This window comes from Pantherophis guttatus, chromosome 3 (genome assembly GCF_059756535.1).
Source record: "Pantherophis guttatus breed Tessera chromosome 3, ASM5975653v1, whole genome shotgun sequence".
Lineage (NCBI taxonomy): Eukaryota > Metazoa > Chordata > Lepidosauria > Squamata > Colubridae > Pantherophis > Pantherophis guttatus.
In genome coordinates, this window is record NC_142065.1 from 86,204,990 (window position 1) to 86,225,904 (window position 20,915).

The window sequence follows — 20,915 nt, forward strand, 5'->3', positions numbered from 1 at the left end:
TCTCCTTTAAAGCTGTCCGAGGCCCACCACCTTTTAGATCCTGGTCAGTTGGTAATCAAAGTGGGGGAATGTGCAGTGATTCTGAAAGTGCAGGAGGAAGCAGTGAATCACGATCTGTGGATTCTCCATCTGCTAGCCCAGGTACAGATATTATTCTTCAATGCTAGTATTATTGCTGTGATTTAGTGAAGCAAAAGAAATGCAACAGAAGGGCTTAAATTGTCCATTCTTGGCTGTTTAGTAGGTGACTTCAAAAGACTTCCTCGTACACCATCTATTGGGACCATGTCATCTGCAGATGATCTTGATGAGAGAGAGGCACCTTCACCTTCTGACTGTGGTAATATAATTCTAAGCTGAGTTCATTTTTTGTTCTAAGTACACTTTGCAGTCCCATTTTTTTTTTATTCTTAAACTTTGTTAGAAACAGAAGGGCAGATAGTGGACATGTTTATCTCTTCTGAGCCAACAAATATATTTATTGAGCTGAAAGAGCAAATTTCAGTAAGTACAAGAACTCTGCAAAAATGAAGCTTAGCTGTTCTGTCTAAAAGGGTAATACATCTGTTAAACATATGTTTGATAGAAGAATTAAATAAGCAGGGATTTTTATTGTTTGAGTTGTTTTGGCTTGGGTGATATGCTAGTGGATATTTCAAATCCAATAAATAATGATTCAGTGAATATAGAGAAATCTATGATTTTACTTTTTCAAAAGTAGAAATATGAAATTGTGAGCAATTTCCTGCCCCCATCATATGATAAAATGATAAGACAACCATCTTACACAGAATTGCTTAGGATTAGGATCTCATACATTAGGTAGGTAGGTATATATAGATTTACTTTACTGAACACATTATATGCATCATTATTAGGATATCATTTCATAGGATAAATATCTGAAAATATTAGTGTGTATTCCTTGCACTCTGAAAAGCTAACAATAGATTATTTTATTTTAAGGTTTAAATGATCTAGCAGCTGAAATTGCCAGTACTCCTGGACCTTTTCGAAACACTCTCCTATCTAAGGCAGCACAAACACACAAACTTCGGAAGTTGAGGTCTCCATCCAAATGCAGGGAATGTGATAGTCTGGTGGTATTCCATGGAGCAGAATGTGAAGAGGTTGGAAATCCAAACACCTTTTGGCTTTCTTATAATGGCTTGTGGGCGATACAAGTTACTAGAGTCACATAATATAATTTCATACCATGTAGTTTCCATGACTGAGGTGCACTGGACATATGAAGCTACTATGGGGAGCTTGAAGTGCCAGAGAGGATAGTGTCAATTTATCTTACCAGCTTGGCAGTATATTTGCCAAGATAATATAAATGGTTCTCCTTCTCCAGTTGTTTATTAGGCTTGGCAGAAAGGTTTGTTGGTGAAGTATTCATTATGCCTCATGTTTAAGAGCTACTTTGGATCTGGCATACTTGAATGGCTGCCTGTCTATTACATATACAGTGCATACTGTATACATTTATTTTTGGAATTTCTGTCTTTTTGCTTATACAACCCTCAAGCAGCTGTTAACTATTCAAAAGCTTTTCAAGTAGTACCAAATCACTGCGAACTAGTTGAAAGAAGCTAAATGCTTTAAATAAGTTAAATGAAGTTAGATGATAAGCTGAATAGTAGATGCTATATGCCCTTACCCTGTTTTTAATATCTCATTTCTTTGCTGCTGCTTTTAGTGCTCACTTTCCTGTCACAAAAAATGTTTGGAGACTTTAGCTATTCAGTGTGGACATAAGAAGCTTCATGGAAAACTTCATTTGTTTGGAGTAGAATTTACTCAAGTTTCTAAAAATAGTCAAGATGGTATCCCTTTCATCATAAGAAAGTGTACCTCTGAAATTGAAAGCAGAGCCTTAAATGTCAAGGTAAAGATTCATACTGGTTTTCAAATGCTTTTCTTCAAAACCATTAAAATTTTGTTTTTACAATTACTTATGACGTGTTTTCATATTTAAGGGGATATACCGTGTGAATGGAGCCAAATCCAGAGTTGAAAAACTTTGTCAATCATTTGAAAATGGGAAAGATTTGGTAGAATTATCTGAACTCCATGCTCATGATATAAGTAATGTTCTTAAATTATTTCTTCGTCAGGTAAATAAACATTATTGTCTTCTTTATTCTTATTTGTATACTGAAAGATTTATTAAGGTGGACATGATTCTTGTGTAGCGTTTTGTGAAAATTCCAGAATTGAGGTAATTGCAGGGAGGTTTACCCTTTGACTCTTGCTTGTATTGGAAGGCTAGAAAACAATCAAATAATCATTCTTAAAATTAGATTGCTATTCATTTTTCATTATTGCTGATTTTTGTCAGGTTAATTAAAATTAGCTATTTTAAGTATGATTAACAGAATAAGTGGATAGAGGAAATTAGCTGGAAAAAATGGGGAAGATTTAAAAAATTTATTTATTTATTATTATTTATTTATTATTTATTATTCGAATTTCTATACCGCCCTTCTCCTTTCGGACTCAGGGCGGTGAACAGCCAAAATAAAAACATTTATACATAAATACGATTAAAAATAGATTTAAAATAATTAAATTTGGCCCATAGTTTAAAATTTATCAATGAATGGGAATAAATTTTTGAACAATAACAAAAACCCAAACACATCTTGCTTTTACTATATCCACTTGGCTTCTGATATACGAAAAAGAATCTCTAATCATGCTTTAAATAAATGGCTCAAAAAAGTGAAACCTACCCTGTGAGAATACAGAACTAGGGCCTAGGCTAATGCTGACAGTGTACTCTTAAAAAAGAATTGCCATTTTTATTAATACAGCAACTCTATAAATGTGAGTATAATACTAAAATTAATAAGTCCATTTTTAAATTACTGAGTATCTGAATGCTTCATTACATTCTAATGAAACATAAGTATGTAATTTCCATGTGTATTCATACAGTGACTAACCTGATTCTCCTCTGTTGTGGTTCAATATTCTGTTATGCCATCTCTTCTCTTTATCTTTTAGCTGCTTCATTTATGTTCCAATATTATACCTCTTATTATTTTTTGCTGTTCTTTGTGGTGAAGTTGTTAATACGTTTAAAATAAATGCCTCACTTGCACCAAAACAGTAGAAATTACTCTTTGTGGTTTATGAGTCAAGAGAATTGGTTATATTGTGAGGAAGAAAAAAAGATGTGAATCTTGTGAATAGTGATTACCTACATTATTGTTCACTTATCCTGGACTTCCACAATCCCTTACTAGTATTCCCTAAAGTCTAATACAGCTTGCAGTAGTATCTGATTGCTTACTAGCATCAGTATTTAACGTAACAGTTGCAAAGCTTCTTTTTAATGAAAACTGGGAAATATTAAGTCATTGTGCGCTATGGTACATGTTTACTTTAATAAACATCTGATAGGTTCAAATGTATCATACAAACATAGGCTACAAGTCTGAATGGGGAATTCATTGGTATTCATATTTGATACTCCATACCCCTTCCTTAAATTAACAGTCTTTTTAGCACTTGAATTGCAGGCTCTCATTTGCCATTTCCTCTTACTCAGATTGACACCTATGGTAGCTGAGTTCACCTGTATAGTACTTGCTTTTCTTCTGGGAAACAGAGATTTTTGTTTGTCAAAACACAGTTTAGGTTATAGACTTTAATGTAATGCATGAATCCACTCACAAATATCTAGTCCTTCTATTCAAAATATTGTAATTGTTCTCTTGTTCTGTAATAAAGCAGATTAATAACTATCTTGATCAGTTTTTATTTTTAGAAACTTTTTACAAATAAACAAAATTGGTCATTTAAACAAAGCAAAACTTAAAAACACACATAGAAGTGTTATTAAAATCCAAGCTATAAGAAATGGAATCTATCAACAGTGCTACATGAATTTCTTACAATATGCTAGCTATGCAGAAAAAAATTCAGAAACTTCCCAGAAAAGGACAATGAAAAGAAGGACATAAAGTTAAGATAAAATTTCACATGGATTTCTGGTATTCTTTCCCACAGCTCCCTGAACCTTTGATTTTGTCTCGATTTTACAATGAATTCATTGGACTTGCAAAAGAAAGCCAGAATATTAATGTGGAACTTGATATGAAACAGATGAGATCAAAATCAAACAAACAGCAATCAGTTTGCATTGAATTGAATAGAATCATACTTAAAATTAAAGATCTACTGAGATTGCTACCTACAGCGAACCATAACACTCTGAAGTTTCTTTTAGCTCATCTATGCAGGTAAGAGCATTCCGAGTCAACCAGTACTAGATTTTTCTATATATTTTTCTATATGTAGTAATAAAAATAATATCCCTTTCTATTTAGTGACTTGTTATACTTAACTTTATTAAGATCAGTTATAAAGTTCAATACATTTTTTTTATTGTTTAAAATTGTTATAACTACATAATGGTAACCTGTAAGGCCCAGAGTGACTTTTAGAATCCAAAACAATAAAAACATTTTTAAAAAACATAACCAACAAAGCTTGGACTAAAAAAACTATCATAACAACAGACAGTTACAACCCCTTACCTGAGGTCAAAGTTAGGTATTGAGGTATTTTCAGAACTCCAGGAGAGAAGGCACTGTCTGGGTTTTTTGGGGGGGAGGGGGAAGAGAGGCTGTTTTACCCAAAATGCAGGAATGGTGGTAGCAGAGACACTTTTCTCCTGGAACATATTGGGAAGCCAGAAACAATTGGAGATAGGTTGACTCTCAGATATCTAGACATTAAGTTTTGATTAATGTTAGTTGGCAATTAAAATATATATTTATCTGTACAAATATTTGTTGGTACATTCAAAACTTTTATGCATTTTCTGTTCTTTTACACAGAGTTAGTGAACAATCTGATGAAAATAAAATGTCTGCCCGCAATCTTGGCATTATATTTGGTCCAACTTTGATCAGACCACGTGAGACAGATGCCACACTCTCACTATCTTCACTTGTGGATTATCCATATCAAGCCCGAATGATAGAACTTCTTATCACTCACTATGAAAAGATCTTCGACACTGCCCAAGAACATTCATCAGCTGCAACTGAATCTGATGAAAATTCTTTTTGTACTAAAAGTATTTTATCAGTAGAAGATAAACAAGCATCTCAAGATAGGAAAGGAGGATTCTTTGTGGCTATGAAGGAAGTGAGTTTCTGTTGAGGAACAATATAATATTCCATTATATTTGTAGTATTTCATTTAGGAAAAAATATTCTACTCTTATTGTTATTATTGACAGAGTGTCAAGAGGAAGAATTCTACTAAAAGAAGCATATCTTTTGAAGAACCAGATGGTAGCAAACGATCCCCCTTCCAATCTGATTCTTTAGTAAAAGGTAAGTGTATGTTACAATAGATAGCAATAGCATTTAAACTTATATACTGCTTCATAATGCTTTATAGCCCTGTCTAAATAGTTTACAGAGTCAGCATATTGCTCCCAACAATCTGGTCTTCATTTTACTGACAAATACACCAGTGAGTCAGAACTGTCTCTTAATTTCTGGAGATAAATATTGATGATCGCTGTGAAAATGAAAAAAAAACCAGTATTAAAATATTTTAAGCTTGAAATAATCTTATTTATCAAATTTATATCCCACTTGTAATCATAAATTGATTCTCAATAGTTAACAAAAGACAATATAACAATAAAAACACTACATAATTTACTTTTAAACCTTTATTATTGGTTTTAAAAACTCAGGATGGCAAACATACCTAACATTCCTTCCCCTTCTATTTTCTCAACAACAACAACCCTATGAGGTGAGTTGGGCTGAGACAGAGAGAGACTGGCTCAAAGGCACCCAGGTGTCTTTTGATTCTTAAGGTGGAATTAGAACTCACAATCTCTTGATTTCTAGTCTAATGCCTTAACCACTAGACTAAATTTGCTACCTGAAATCAATCAGTTAGGGTTAGAGATTAGTTTAGTTGAGTAGTGATGAGGGCATGAGACACTGTAATCAGGTCATCTCATCTGAAGTAAGGCCACCAGTGGCACACCAGCCAAAACTGGGCAAATGCATCCCTGGCCATAGTCTACCTGTTGATGCAATTGCAACTGCAAATCCAAGAGGAACCCATTTGTGGACCTCTTCCTTCAGGGGCAATACAACTCCTTCCAGAGACAACACAGGGGGTACCTCAGTGTACATCTGTAGCTCAATCTTACTGTTTGAACCTGTTTTCTACTATTCAGATCCTAACAATCTCCATAGTGGACTTCCACATTATATTAGATTTTGGTGTGCAAATATACAGTAAATGCTTGCATTGTTGGTTTTTTTCTTAGAATCAACCTGTACTCTTGAGAGAAAACTCAGTCTTGGCAAGCAAAATTCTCCTTCAGAATCTACTCCTGTGATGGCTTTGGAAAATGACACGGTTCCTATAAAAGAATCAGGTTAGTTTTATTAACTGTGGAATATTTATACAGTTATTATTCCTGTTACTGTTGAATTATTCTATGTTTAAAAGCCAAAGCAATTGTTTATTTAAATTAAATTGGTGCCAGTATAGATGAAAAAATGTCAACTTTTAGGGTGTTAATGTAGTTGGAAATCTTTAAAGATTAAAAAGGTCACTTGAAACTTGAGTTAAGACTTAAATAATATTTCAGGGTAAAAGTCCATTATAATTAATTCTCAAGTGGTACATCTATAGCTTATTTTTTTGCATACTGTAACTACAGTTTTTTGACAGATCTACAACTTAAAACCACACAAATATGTACTTTACTAATAGCTTTTAAAATAACTTTTTTCCCATTTGTGTCGCATAGCTGGCTGGAGAATTCTGGGAGTTGAAGTCCACAAGTTTTAAAGCTGCCAAGTTTGAAGACTTCTGCTCTAGCAGAATAGGGATTGGCTGTGCAAATAGCACAATTTATGCAGGCTTACAGTCTGCTAGATAGTGCTTAAACATGATATCTGGCAGAGTTTGAGAGTTTCCTAAGTCTGTAAATGCTATCTCTTGTTTGTCCTTTTACAATTGTTTTTTTGCCAGCTTCATTATCATATTCAGTTTTTCATAATGATGAAATAGGTAAAAGTACTTAAATATTATAGTTCTCTAATATTTATGGTAGGTTATTGTACGCTGTTTCCAACCAATATATTGCTAAATTTGAATTATGAGAACATTTTTATGTAGATAGGGTCTAATTGTAAGAATCTTTCGTTTGAATTGTTTTACCATGTTAATTCTGCAATTAGCCTGACTTTCAACTAAGGAGAGCTGTCTGTCCAGATATGTTAGGAATTCAACCACTTGAAATTCCCAACAAGTGATTCCATCTGAAGAATGCAAAGTTGGAGAAGCTTAAGTTAAAAACAAATATAAAATGTTTGTGTTCATTCTACTAACAAAAACAAACTGGAGGGATGAAATTCCATTGTGGGTAGCTTCTTACAAAACAGTTGTAGGAAAGTTCCTTCCTTCTTAAATTAAGTTGTGGAACATGAATCATAATAAATACAAGAAATATAATGGAATTCTGGAGTTGGCTGATCTGTCTTTCAGGTATAATTGTTATAAAACAAAGTGTAAGAAGGCACATAAACAAGAAATATGATTTTCTGAAATGTATATATCTTTTCTAGTTAATATTCAAGATTAATACTTTTTGATGACACTCGAAACATTTCTTTCCTTCCTAGACAATAAAGTGACTCCAGTTTCAGATCAAGACAATGGGAAGCATGACCTTGAAACTGAGGATGGTGTTAAAAGTGATCAGTTAATAAGACCTAGACGTCAAATAACCAAAGTTCAGTTGCGCTGTCAAAAGTCCAAGCCATTTTTTCGTCCTGTGAGTTTACCTTTAGGATCAATGCTTCCTTCTTGTATTTTAAATGAACAAAATTTCCAGAATGCAAGTCTGAACCCAGACAAGCTTGGGAAAAGTCTTGTTATTGAAGACATTTCTGAGACACAGTCACTTCCCTCTACTACTGCTGGCTCTAGAATCTCTTGTTATGACCCACAAACTCAGAAAAAGACTTGGGACAAGCAATATAAACAGTATGACATGACATCAAAAACAGCAAAGATTATGACCAATATCCATGAAAACTTAACACAAGAATCTGTAAATACATGTGCCTTAAATGCATCTGGCAACCTTGTTAACAATTCAGTGAATGCCATACTTCTTTGTAAGCCATATACAGGACCGTTCACAACTGTAAAGCCTGTAGGAGAAACGCATTGCACAGCCTCTACTCCTTTTGTTACTTTGAAAAAGCCAAGATGTTTTCAACCACCAGGAGGAACATTTTATAAACCATCATCCAACAATAATGCCAAACCAAATGATGAGAGTTCTGCATCCAAATGCTGTGCAGCAATAATCCATAATGACATGTCAGGACTAGGTGTGAATCCTGGCCTTGATCACAGCTTTTTGGATTCCTCTATCCAAGATGGAAGGCAACAAAAATCTAGCTTTGAAACCATGCCCCCTGCAGATTTGAAGCCCACTTATCAGAGATTAAGGCCAAAGCGGATGCAAGAACTGGAACACAGGGAAGCTCATTTTGTGTAAGGCACTCAAAACTTCTGGAAGAGTTTTTTTTTTTTTCTTGAGGATTTCACCTTTGTGCCATATTGAAATTATTTTTATAAATATCTGTACAGGCATTTTAAAACATTGAATGAAAAAAGCTGTGAAGACTATTGAAGTTAATTTTTTATTATTATTATTATTATTTCATTTTTCTCAAGAGTATTTAAATGCATTCCAAATGTATGAGCAGCTAATATGAAGTGCACTCAAAAAAACCTTATAATCTACTTCATTTGTTCAATTGTGTTTTTTCTCATGGAAGCCTACTTATGTTAGAGTGCAACAGTGAAAGGAGTCCATATCCAAGAATAAATTGTTTATTAAGACTGCAGAGTATGAAATATAGATACTTAATTTAAGAATAAACCAAAGCTTGAAGCATTGCTGTAAGTGTCTGTATTTAGTTTTTTCTCTACTCTGGACAATTAAATGCTCTCCAGTTCACTGAAACAGTCACAAGTCACAAACAGAAGTACTGAATATGAAAGCATAATTTGACACTAATAGTCAACTTGGCTGAGAAAGTATGCAGCGAGCTGTTTGGAGCTGGAATAAGTGTCACTTTCCTGTTTATCTGTTTCTTGTATGATGTTCTTTTCCGAAGTAGTTTAAGAGTCTCAGTGTTCACAATGAATTGACAAAGTGTCACCTATTCTGGTTGTGTTTTTCTTTTACTCCATTTTGTTTCATTTATCTTTTATTCCTATGTTTTATGTTACCATATGTACCATATATAATACTGGCCAGTGACTGAAGTAAAGTATTTTGACAAAGTTATGAAAATACCCGGTTGGTTATTTATGCATTTACAGAGAATGCCTAAGGAATAATCGTGCTAACATTTGATGTGTTTTAGATGAAGACATAAATGTATAATACTGTTTTGTGTAGATAATGCTGCATTTTTGCCTGGCAACCTGAATAATGCAAATATGAAATATACATCTGATACAGCAAGGAATATGAATCTGAAAATTAATGTACCAAGCACCAATAGAGTTATGTCTGAAAGGGAAAATGGAATCAATGATTGTTAGTTATATATAAATGGTCATATATAAATGGCTAAAAAAACTAGAGCAGCTGTATACTTCATAAAATGTTTGACTAAAGATGGGTAAATGTGGAAATTTTAAGACCTGCAGTGATAGTAGAAAGGCAGTAGGTAGTATGGGGTTTGCTGCAATAAATGAATGTTTATAAAAAGAAGCAATCACTGGATCAGAGAGTGCTTTTGCCCAGTTTGTTACAGAAAAGTGAAAGCCATGTCAGGAGAACACACTAAGTTGAATGCCATGGGAACAAGAGCCTTAAGTATTTGGGTGTAGTAAAACGAGGGGGTTAAGAATGAACGGGGTAAACCTGAGTGACCACTACAAAATAAGTACATTGACATTTGGTTATAAAGAAGGAAGGAATGCAGATCAAACTCTAAAATATATGAAATGGAAGATGAAAGAGTAAATCAAGAAAATTGTAACTGGATGATCTTGATGAGATCCTCATAAAGGTAGGAGTGAGAAGCTTAAAGAACAAAAGGCAATGGATGGAGGTTTGTTATAGGTGTGTTATTGCAATGACGGAAAGGTATAGAGTAGTATAGTGACTGTTGTAGACTACATTTGGCTATATTTTCTTTTATGTTTTATTTTCTTTGGATTACAATTTCTTATCTTTTTTCCTATGGTTTACCTACTGATGGCTACAGTTATTTGGTGGCGTTGTCAAAATGTATATGCAAACTTAAACAAAATCAAGATCTTGATTGATTAGCCATTTAAATTTTGTCACAAGATTGTTTACTACAGGAATGAGAGTACTTACAGTATTTGTATTTATATATTGTGCCCAGTACTGCTGGCAGCATAAAACACAGCTGGTCAGATTGGTATGGCAATTACATTCAAAGCAATAGACTGATTTAGATGAGGGGAACTCATCCAATTTTCAGGTGACAATTAGCTGGCAGGAGTAGCCAGCACTCCAAAAGATAGGCTCAGGATCCAAATGTATCTTGACAGACTCGAACACTGGGCCCTATCCAACAAAATGAAATGTAATGTAGAGAAAAATAAGATTTTTCACTTAGGCAAGAAAAAACAATTATACTGTGTTTTCCCCAAAATAGGACATGTCCCGAAAATAAGGCCAAGCCTGATTTTTGGGGTGGGCCTAAATATATGCCTGAAAATAAGCCCCCCTCTCTCACACATGCACACACAGGTCCCTCACTCCCCCAACCCTCCCAAGGCAGCCATATTCCTGCAAACTCCTGCGCCCCCCGCCCCTTCTGCCACCCTCGGCACTGACCATAGACCTCGAGCACCTGTTCCTGCTCCTGTGCCATGGTGGCCCGCCCACTCTCGTGCCCAGGTGCCACGTCTGCATAGCCCGCACTACTGAGCACCCGCCACAGCAGCCCCAGCGCAAGCATCACCACCCCAGGGCTTGGCATGGCAGCCATCGGTGGCAGAGAGGCCTCCATGCATGGCGGGCAGTCTCAGAGTACTACAACGGCAGGCATGGCGCGTCACGCAACTGGGCACAGGTCTCAGCTGGGATGGCTAAGGTGCTGCAGGTGTTGCTGCTGCTGCCGCTGCCTGCAGAGGCCCAGTGGCCCCCTCCAGCCAAGCTCAGCCGCGGGTGAGGAACATTGGCTGTGGCTGGGCCGGCCGAGCTGTCTGTCGCGGCTCCGCTTGGTGTGGCTACCCAGCATCTCGCCGGGCACCTGGAAAAAGTAAACGGGACCTGCGGGAGGAAGGGAGGGCAGGCAAGGGTCTTGCGAGGCTCCCCCATCGCCATAGAGTGGTAAGCACACTCCCAGAGTGGCCTCTGCCCTGACTGGGATGTGGAAGCCGCAGAGGCAGAGTTTGGGGGAGAAAAAGAAAGACTTGTGCTGCTTCTGTTTTTGGCTGCATGCAAGGAAAGCAGCAGAAGCAGCAGAAGTCTTTCTCTCCCCCAAACTCTGCCTCTGCGGCTTCCAAGCCCAGCCAGGGCAGCAGCTGCTCTGGGAGTGTGTTTCCCACTCTGGTGACGGCTGGAGCTGGACCCTGCAGGGAAAGCTGGCCCAGGCCATGGCTTCTGTGCGGGTGCTGGTGGGTGTCAGCAGCATTGGCTACGAGCTCCTCAAGGACCTGGTGCTCACTGACTTCGCTCACATCGACCTGGTGAGTCCAGGGAAGCGCGTGAACAGGTGGTGGGGACAGACACTTGTGTGGCTTGGTGCCTTCAGACCGCTTGCGTTCTACACACACCCCGTGGGAGGGGAGGGGCTTGATGTGCGAAGGGAGCTTCTCTCTGCCAGACTCCCAGATGTGAGTGCGCAGGCCGCCCGGGGCCTCCTGCACCCCTGAAATAATACCCCCCCCCTGATAATAAGGCCAAGCCCTTATTTGGGGGTTCAAAAGAAAATAAGACCCTGTCTTATTTTTGGGGAAGCATGGTACAAGTACAGATCTTGGAGTCCTAGTGGACAATGACTTAACTGCTGAGCCAGCAGTGTGCTGTAACAGCCAAAAAAGCTAATGTAATCCTTGGTTGCATAAAGAGTGAGATCGAGTCACGATCACGAGAAGCATTAGTATTGCTTTATAAAACCTTAATAAGACCAGATCTGGAATAATGCATCCAGTTTTGGTCATCACATTATAAAAAAGATGTTGAGACTTTGAAAAGAGTTAAGAGAAGAGCAACAAAAGCAACAAAGGTGATTAGGGGCCTGGAGACTAAAACATGAATGGTTTAGGAATTGGGTATCGCTAGTCTAGAGAGAAGAAGGACTAGGGGTGACATGAGCAGTGTTCCAATATCTAAGGTGCTGCCACAAAGGAGGGAATCAACCTTATTTTCCAAAGCACCAGAAGGCAAGGCAATAAACAATGGAAACTAATCAAGGAGAGAAGCAATCTAGAACTAAAGAGCAATTTCCTAAAAGTGAGAACAATCAACCAGTGGAACGTCTTGCCTTCAGACGTTGTGGGTGCTTCATTACTGGAGGCTTTTAAGAAGAGACTGGACAGCCACTTGTCTGAAATAGCATAGGGCAAACATTTCAAGCTTCTTGTGGCCCGCCAGCGGCCAGTGGAGCTGGCAGTGGATTTGGACAGTGAGGAGGTTGGGGAGGAACATGGGCCAGTCCTGGAATCTGGGGAAGGCTCTGATGAGGGCTCTGCGTTGGAGGCAGAGAGGGAGCCAGGGCCGGATGCCAGTTATCAGCTGCCTTCAGAGTCAGACATCAGTGAGGCAGATGAACAGATGGAGTCTGTTCCCAGTGTGCGCATGCACAGAGTTGCCAGATGAAGGGAACAGCTAAGGAACAAGGATTGTCTTGGGAGTAAGGCCACAGGTGGATGATGAATGGCCCTTCCCAGAGGGAATAAAAGAGGAGCGAAAGGGGAGTGGAGTTTGCAGGAGACAATTAGTTTGCCTAATTGGTTTGTGACTCTCCGAAACTCCTTGCCAAGTTTTGAAGATATCGGCCTGGCAGCTCTCCAAGCCAGATAAGGTCTGTGACTGTAAATTCACCCTTGAAAGACTTTGCTGAGTGTGAATGAGAGAAATTCACAGTAACTTAATAAAAAGGGAATTTTTAAGGAGTCTACTTCATGGTTTGGGAACGTCTAGGTCAGAACAAAACTCAAGGGCCGTGGGCCAGATCTGGCCTGTGATGTGGTTAGATCTGGCCTGTGGGGCCGTTCTGAAAACGGCGAGGGGCTGACCCCTTCTGCTTTGCCCACCCACCCCACCCGGGCTAGCCCACCCACCCCATCCGGGCTAGCCCACCCAGCCTCACCCCGCTCCACTTTGCCCCACCAAGGAGCAGCAGAGCGAGGACTACCAGCTGCCATGAGCAGGCGCTGCCACCCATTTCCCTATGGTTTGGTTGGAGCAGCATGAAGCGGCTCCACAGGAAGTCTCTGGAGTTGCTTTTTTTTTTGCCGCTTTCTACTCTGCCACAAAGTAGCAGTCCGCCTCTGCCATGCCTGCCCCTTCTTTTCAGCCATCCTTATCTCTACCACCCTCTGCAGTATGTGAGCCTTCCAGTCCTAGTATGCCGTAGGTCTGGCAGAAACCATTCCCACAAGTATGGGGTTCTTCCCTAGGGTTTTGGTGTAATCCAGGGTGTAATCCGGGTGTCCCGTGAGAACCCCCAAGGTGGAAATATTTGTGTTACGTTCAAAGATGTCAAGGACAATCTGCTGGCTACTTGAGACCCTGCCCAGGGACGATGTTATTTCTGAACGGTCACATTGCCACCCTTGCGGGTGGTGCACTCCAGCAGTAGCTATAGTAATGAAAGATCCTGAAATGGGGATTGGGGATTTCATGATGCGGGAGAGAAACATTCCTGAGCCGTTCAGAATGATTTTAAGCCGCTTCCCCAGGAAACAGGAATGATTGCTAGAGTAAAGGCAGCTGATTCAGCTTCCACGCAAGCACTTCGCTCAGCTTTAAAGGTCATAGTGTGCATCTTTGAAAAGAAAGAAAGTGCCTTATTTTCTACATAAAATGCCCCAGCTATCCAGTGATACAGAGGAGAGCCCAGAGTTAACTTGTTCAGATGATCTTTTCTATTGCCCATGGACAAATGTTATTCTAAATATAGGGATGCACCAGAGTTTTAAAAGATTGATTATCGCATTACCTGCAATTAATCATTTTCTTTGGAAACTTTTTTTTAATAGAAAAAAATAGCCCTATGTCATTGTGGAAGCGTGTATGTGATTATAATTTGTTCAGAAGGAAAATACTGTGAAAATGCGGCTATAAATTGCAATTATTTTGCCAATAACAAATAAGCTTGTAATATTTTAGCATGCAGTGCTGTAAAAGTGGATTCATGTTAGGTCAATTTAGAAAACTGCTTCCTCCACGCTTCCACACGCAGCAGCGTCATCCTCTTCCTCCTGCTTTACCAGGAGGCGCCACTTGACAGGGAAATGCCAATGATGTCTGGGATTGGGAGAAGAACATCTCCTTTGGTGTGCTTTGTGCACGCCCGCCCCCACGCACACACACACACACACACCATATCTAGCTTGGAGACTTTTATTCATATCTGAGCTAGCAATCATGCTTGGACTTGGGGAGAAGGACCTCTCCTTCCTTTGTGGATAAAAGTACCCAAACTTGGAATGCAGTGTGTGTGTGCGTGCAAGCAAGTGCTGGGCTGCCAGCAGTTTGGAGAGGCGAGGAGCTTGTGGGGCACTGAGTTGTCCCCACATCAGTGCTGGGTTGCCCCCGGTTCGCACCGGTTCTATAGAACCAGTAGTAAAACCAGCGGGAGCCTCCATCCACCGACCCCGATATCACCAAAATGCTTCTGCACATGCGCAGAAGAGCGCGCTCGAGCGCTCGCAGGCCCGCTGCAAACCGGTAGTAAAGATAAGTAGAATCCACCCCTGCCCCACATCCATTTAGCTGGTGCAACTTGTTCTGTCCTGACCCAGCCATCCCAAGTGGCATCGCCACGCCCACCTCGCTACTGTGAGTCATCAGAGTCTTACATGTAACTGGCCCTTTGAAGGCAATCATAATGCTGATGCAGCCTTCAACGAAATTGCGTTTGACACTCCTGATATAGGGTCTCCTCCTTGAGCAGGGGGTTGGACTAGAAGACCTCCAAGGTCCCTTCCAACTCTATTATTCTGTATTCTGTAAGTACATCCTAATATTTATACATTATTGAAATATAGACAGCAGCATCAAGTATTTCCTTGAATTTAGTTAAAACCTTAAGTTGCTAATTACTTGTAATGTCTGCTTGATTTTGCTATGGACTTAAGAACTCTGACCATTTCAGGCATTCAGATCAGTTGATAAATTTCTTGCAAGGACTATTAAATGCAGAAATTTCCCTTCATGCGATGGGGCTTACATTCTGAAAACAAAGCTGCCCCATATTAAATTGAAGGATTAAAAAAAAAATCTCCTTACAACTGAGCTTTGGTAAGTGTTCACTGTTCTTGAGATAAGGCATTCCGCTGCGGTCATGTTGGACTTCCTTTCAGAAACTCTTTGAATTCTCATAGCCGTGCAATGTTTTTGTGGTAGATATCATTGCAAACGAGGTAAGCCAACAATTTTTTTTTTTTGTTATTCTTAAATGATGCAACCTTTGCTCTTTTAAAAAAATCTTAGTGTGGGAATGTGGTGGTTTTGTAATGTGGCAAGTATCAGATTGAACATGTTTGGGTACAAACATAAGAAATTGTAAACCTCTAGATAACTCTGGAGTGAAATAGAAGATATCTCTACTTAAATTGCAGTGATTTATATAAAAGCAAGACCATTGTAGTTTGCATTACATAATCATCGTAAATGCAAGGTACAGTCTTTTCAAAACCAATTCATAAGATTTATTTTGGCAGCCAAGTAAAATGATGCTTGCATAAACCAATGTAACTAGCAAATTAAAATGCAAGTTTTGAGACATCATTGGTAACAATTGAATGTAATAGTCTGGAGGTAACTGACTAGTCTATAGAGGTGTAGTTAGTTCTCTATAGAAATGTTGTTCAACAGAATTCTTGATTTTGGGAATGTAATTCCAAACGACGCTGCAATAAGAGAATTGTCTTCATTATCTCATCTTTTATTTTACTAATGTGTTTCTCACATTAGTCCTTTACATTTTCCTACCTAGCTTATGAAATGTTTAGAAATTCTATAAATACACATTTATTTCTAGTAAAATATCAAGTGAATAATACAAAGAACAATTCCCAATATTCTTTTACCTCCAGTAGGCCTTAAAGTATTTTTTTTTCTTTACTTAAATCTTGTAAAGTCATATCAGACTAAGAAACACAGATGGCCTGGGCCAATACACCTTATCTGTTGAGAAACTTTACGTGTGCTAATCATGGTGGTCGATTATTTAAAAATGTATATCATTCTCCTAAATGAAGAGCAAGTACTGTACATATGCTTAATATATACATATCCTCAGGCATATTTGGCTGGATAGCTACATCTTAAGGATAGCTATCTATCAACAAATAGTGCCCTTAGGTCATGAAAACAAAATGACTCTAACATTCCAGTTCATAAATGTCACGTATGCTGCTGATGTTGCTTCAGCTGTCCAATCTAAAATAAAACTTTCTTCTAGCTAGGGCCTCACAAATTATCTTTCCCATGAAGGAGACATTGTATTTTTTAGAGAACCACCTAGAGAACTGCTGATGAACTGCTGATGAATCTGACTAGGTGTCTCAGTGGCTAAGACACTGAGCTTGTCAATCAGAGGTGGGCAGTTCGGCGGTTCGAATCCCTAGTACAGGTCTCCTGTGTGAGCAGGGGGTTGGACTAGATGACCTCCAAGGTCCCTTCCAACTCCGTTACTGTTAAACTGCTAATAAAACCTAACCATAACTAATCCCAGAACATATTGTAACAATATATTTATGCAGTGTGCACACTTTTACACTTTCTCCACATGTGCCGTTTCTCTTTATTGAATGGCACTTTTAGCACCTGGAATACATCAGGTTGGGATGGATGAAGCAGTGCAAACAATGCAGCTTTTAAAGTCCAGGTTATTCCTGCTATGTGTAGGATCTCTGGCTAAGAGACAGAGATGGCATGCAGGAATGACTCTGATAAGACCCTTCCCTACGCCACTATTTTAGCCAAATCGTAGTCCGCATAATCATTTCAAAATGGAAGCTAATATACCATAAGTGAGAACAGGTCCCTTCACTGACCGGTCTGGAGCATCAGCAGGAAGCATTTTGCTTGTGCATTCCTTCTCCTCCCTTTCCTTCCCTGATCTCAATGTTTTGTTATTCATTTCATTGCAACAAACTTTGCTACTGAGGTGGCAAACTGGATTGAACAAACCTAATGAGAATTGCAATCCCAGCTTGATCTGAGTTTGCCCTCATCTGGAAAATTCTTTTCTCACCACAATATCCTGGCTACAATATGGTACAAACTATGATTTTGATAAATCTCAAGTGTTCTATTAAAGCAAACATTTAAACAGGAAAGAGGAAAAATGGACACAGACATAACAGAATAACATTTCTGATGTATGAACTGGAGAATCATAAGAATCATAACAATATCTGTATACAGCCTTTCCACCCCTCCAGTGATGGAAAAAATAGTCTCTGTACCGAATAATGTATTAGAATAGATTTAGTTCATGCTCAGGGACTAAAAACTTACATTGCAAAGTGGTCCTATTTAGATGTAACTCATATTGGATTGTGATAGCTGCAGTAAATATTTTGGAAGTTTGCACATATAATGAATGTTATATATCCTTTCAAAAATATAGTTAGCATCTTTCAAATTCCAAGATCTCTACCATTGTGTAATTAGCCAATGTCTGGAATTTAAATGGAGCACATTTGTTTTTGTTTTGTTTACAATTTTGATAATTATAAAGATCCATGGCCTGATGGAAATCCTAGCCAAAGCAAAAGTAGGTCACAAACGCAGTCAACAGTAGTTAAGAATAGCAACAAGTCAGTTCCCATATCTTCAAATGGGATTTATAATTCAATTAGAGAAGATTATACTTAATGTAATCCACAAGTCAGATGTTGGTACAGCCTGTCATAAAAGAAGCTTTCTAAAATAATCTTTATTTCTGAGTTAGCTAACAATGCATTCCTAAGTATAACAATTTAGAACTGCATAGAATACAAGAGGCATTACCCTTAGGTAAATGTATATGAAATTGCAGCCTATAGGATTGCAATTACATGCACGCTTACTGGAAGTAAATACCATATCACTGAGTGGAATTTACTTTTGAACGGTCATGTGGAGGATTATGCAAGGATTATGCTCTAATTTATTTAGATCGACATTTCAAAAGTGGCATTTATTCTTTGTTGGATATGCAATCCTTAAGAAGATGTTCAGGAAGAGGATACATTCTTCCATGGTCTAATCTATCATTTGTCTTTGGAAATTTCAAGGAAAGAAAATCTAAAAATACCATAACAACCCTATAGATGGACATCAGCTACACAATTATTATGATGGTTTCATTGTATGGCAATGCTATGATTAAAAAATATTGCTAGCAATGAATGAGTTTTAGTACATGCCTGCATTTATATAGTCACAAAGTTCATCTCTGATTTTTCCTTTATTGCAATTCATTGGAGTATGACATTCAAATGTCACCAACCTAAGGAACCTTACTTTCATACATATGATCAGTTATGTCATATATTTTAGCCTTTTCATTCGTAATACAACTTTTGCAATCATAAATTCCATAAGGCTGTCTTCTTTCAGATCTATTGTTTCCCTGTCTCTTTGTTCATAATCACCCTTTCCCTTCCCTTCCCTTCCCTTCCCTTCCCTTTCCCTTCCCTTCCCTTCCCTTCCCTTCCCTTCCCTTCCCTTCCCTTCCTCTTACCCAAGCCAATCTAAGCCATTCCTTCAGGCTCTTCAATATTTACTCCACTTACATAGAAGTCACAAACATCCATAACAACATAATGATTGTCACTGTAGTCTGTGACTTTTTGCTGCCTATCATGGCTTTGGTCAGTCAAAGCTTTCACATAAGACTTCCTAATAATAGAGATAGAATGTAAATTAGGTAATCAGCCATACCTATGGCAAATGCAGAATTTCCAAGTATTAGCAAGGAGACTACCAATCCATTTTGGCATATGTTTGCCAGTATGTGATAAGTGCAACCAAAGCGAAGTTTTACTCCAAACATATACATTAATTTATGCAAGTTGGGAGCTTTAGAGGTTACCTAGAAAATCAGTGTATTGTTGCCTTGATGCCTGCATTACACCAACTAGTCATCTGAGACGCATTCAGGTTACATCATAAGATGGTTATATATATTTTTCTTTACACAGGATAGCCCCAATTGAATATACCCTAAATTTTAGGGAGGAAGAATCATTTGCCTTCTGAATTTTGTTGGACTCCAACTTTCATCAATTTCTGGGGACAGGAAATTGCAAGCCAATAATATTTGAAGAGCCACAGTTTCAAACATTAAACAGTCCAATTTAAAGACCCGAAAGCGATCAAGAAAGCAAAGCACTTGATGTGCCCATCAGCAACTTGCATCTTGACAATAAATGGAGCAAATATGGTTACTTGGCCATAGTCCTTCCCACAAGGTGGGATAAGTGTATTTCTATTTCAATTATAGCAAATATCTCCAAATATATAATTGTACCTGTAAAATATTATTGCAAAATATATGAGTATTTGTACTTCTGTTCTCTCTCTCTCTCTCTCTCTCCCTCCCTCCCTCCATCCATCCCTCCCTCCCCCCCCCTCTCTCTCTTTCTTTGCTGATCTGTAAGTGGCCTTCCTGGTGCATAATGAAAACTATCTGTAATATAAAAAAAATTAACCTACTAACCACTTGATTATTCTGCAATCAGCTGTTCCCAAACTGACGTTGAAGGTGATAGCAATAGCAATAGCACTTAGACTTATATACCACTTCACAGTGCTTTATAGCCCTCTCTAAGCGGCTTACATAGTCAGCATATTGCCCCTAGCAATCTAGGTCCTCATTTTTACTGACCTCAGAAGGATGGAAGGCTGAGTCAACCTTGAGCCTGGTGAGATTTGAACTGCCAAATTGCAGGCAGCCGACAGTCAGCAGAAGTAGCCTGCAGTACTGCACTCTAACCACTGCACTACCATGGCTCATCTGATCTATCTGAAGTGCAGGTGGGTCATCTGGCAGATGAAAAAAAAATCCTATCCCAAATATAGCATAAATTCATGGGGCAGAAAAAAAGATCAATAGTAACTCACTTTTGAAACCCTGTAGTTTTATGACTGGGTCCAGATACAGATATACAACGCCGATAAAAATTTCAATTCAGCAGCTTCATACCCACATAGGAATATCTGCTAATCAATTCATTTATTTTTAGGATTCAGAGGCTTATGTGAGAAGATAATAGCAACATATTTTTGGTCTCCAGATGTCAAATGATTTTTGGTCTTCAAATTTGCAATGCGGTCACTGCCTCAGAATGAGTTTCTTCAGAAAGGTTAGACTTCTTCTATGGAAAAACTGGATACTCCGAAAACGGCAAAAAGTAAGCACTTAATGCATATGTACGAAAGGTAAAACAGATACGTATGCTTCAAATTCTTTTAGAGAAACAAAATTAGATTCAATACCCTTTATACAGGTAGTCCTCTACTTACAACAGTTCACTTAGTGACCGTTCAAAGTTACAATGGCACTGAAAAAGTGATTTATGACCATTTTTCACACTTATGACTGTTGCAGCATCCCCATGGTCACATGATTTACATTTGGATGCTTGACAACTGACTCACATTTATGACAGTTGCAGAG

General features: G+C 38.4%; 2 protein-coding genes across 19 annotated transcripts in view; both read left to right on the forward strand.

Moving 5' to 3' along the window:
• Positions 1-9,376, forward strand: part of ARHGAP29 (Rho GTPase activating protein 29) — a 47,005-nt gene extending 37,629 nt beyond the window's left edge. For 6 of the 18 annotated variants that reach the window (XM_034437290.2, XM_034437296.2, XM_034437291.3 and 3 more), the window contains exons 15-24: positions 13-141; positions 242-340; positions 967-1,130; positions 1,703-1,891; positions 1,983-2,120; positions 4,021-4,253; positions 4,854-5,166; positions 5,261-5,357; positions 6,320-6,430; positions 7,686-9,376. In XM_034437290.2, coding sequence (XP_034293181.2) covers positions 13-141; positions 242-340; positions 967-1,130; positions 1,703-1,891; positions 1,983-2,120; positions 4,021-4,253; positions 4,854-5,166; positions 5,261-5,357; positions 6,320-6,430; positions 7,686-8,572 — 2,360 coding nt within the window. In that variant the 3' untranslated portion in view covers positions 8,573-9,376. The remainder of the gene's footprint in view (positions 1-12; positions 142-241; positions 341-966; positions 1,131-1,702; positions 1,892-1,982; positions 2,121-4,020; positions 4,254-4,853; positions 5,167-5,260; positions 5,358-6,319; positions 6,431-7,685) is intronic. The other 12 variants (XM_034437293.2, XM_087891100.1, XM_087891103.1 and 9 more) reach the window with 3 other exon arrangements.
• A 2,291-nt stretch (positions 9,377-11,667) lies between these two features.
• The window catches only part of ABCA4 (ATP binding cassette subfamily A member 4), a 120,639-nt gene continuing 111,391 nt past the window's right edge, over positions 11,668-20,915 (forward strand). Inside the window, exon 1 of the mRNA XM_087890693.1 lies at positions 11,668-11,760. Coding sequence (XP_087746819.1) covers positions 11,668-11,760 — 93 coding nt within the window. The remainder of the gene's footprint in view (positions 11,761-20,915) is intronic.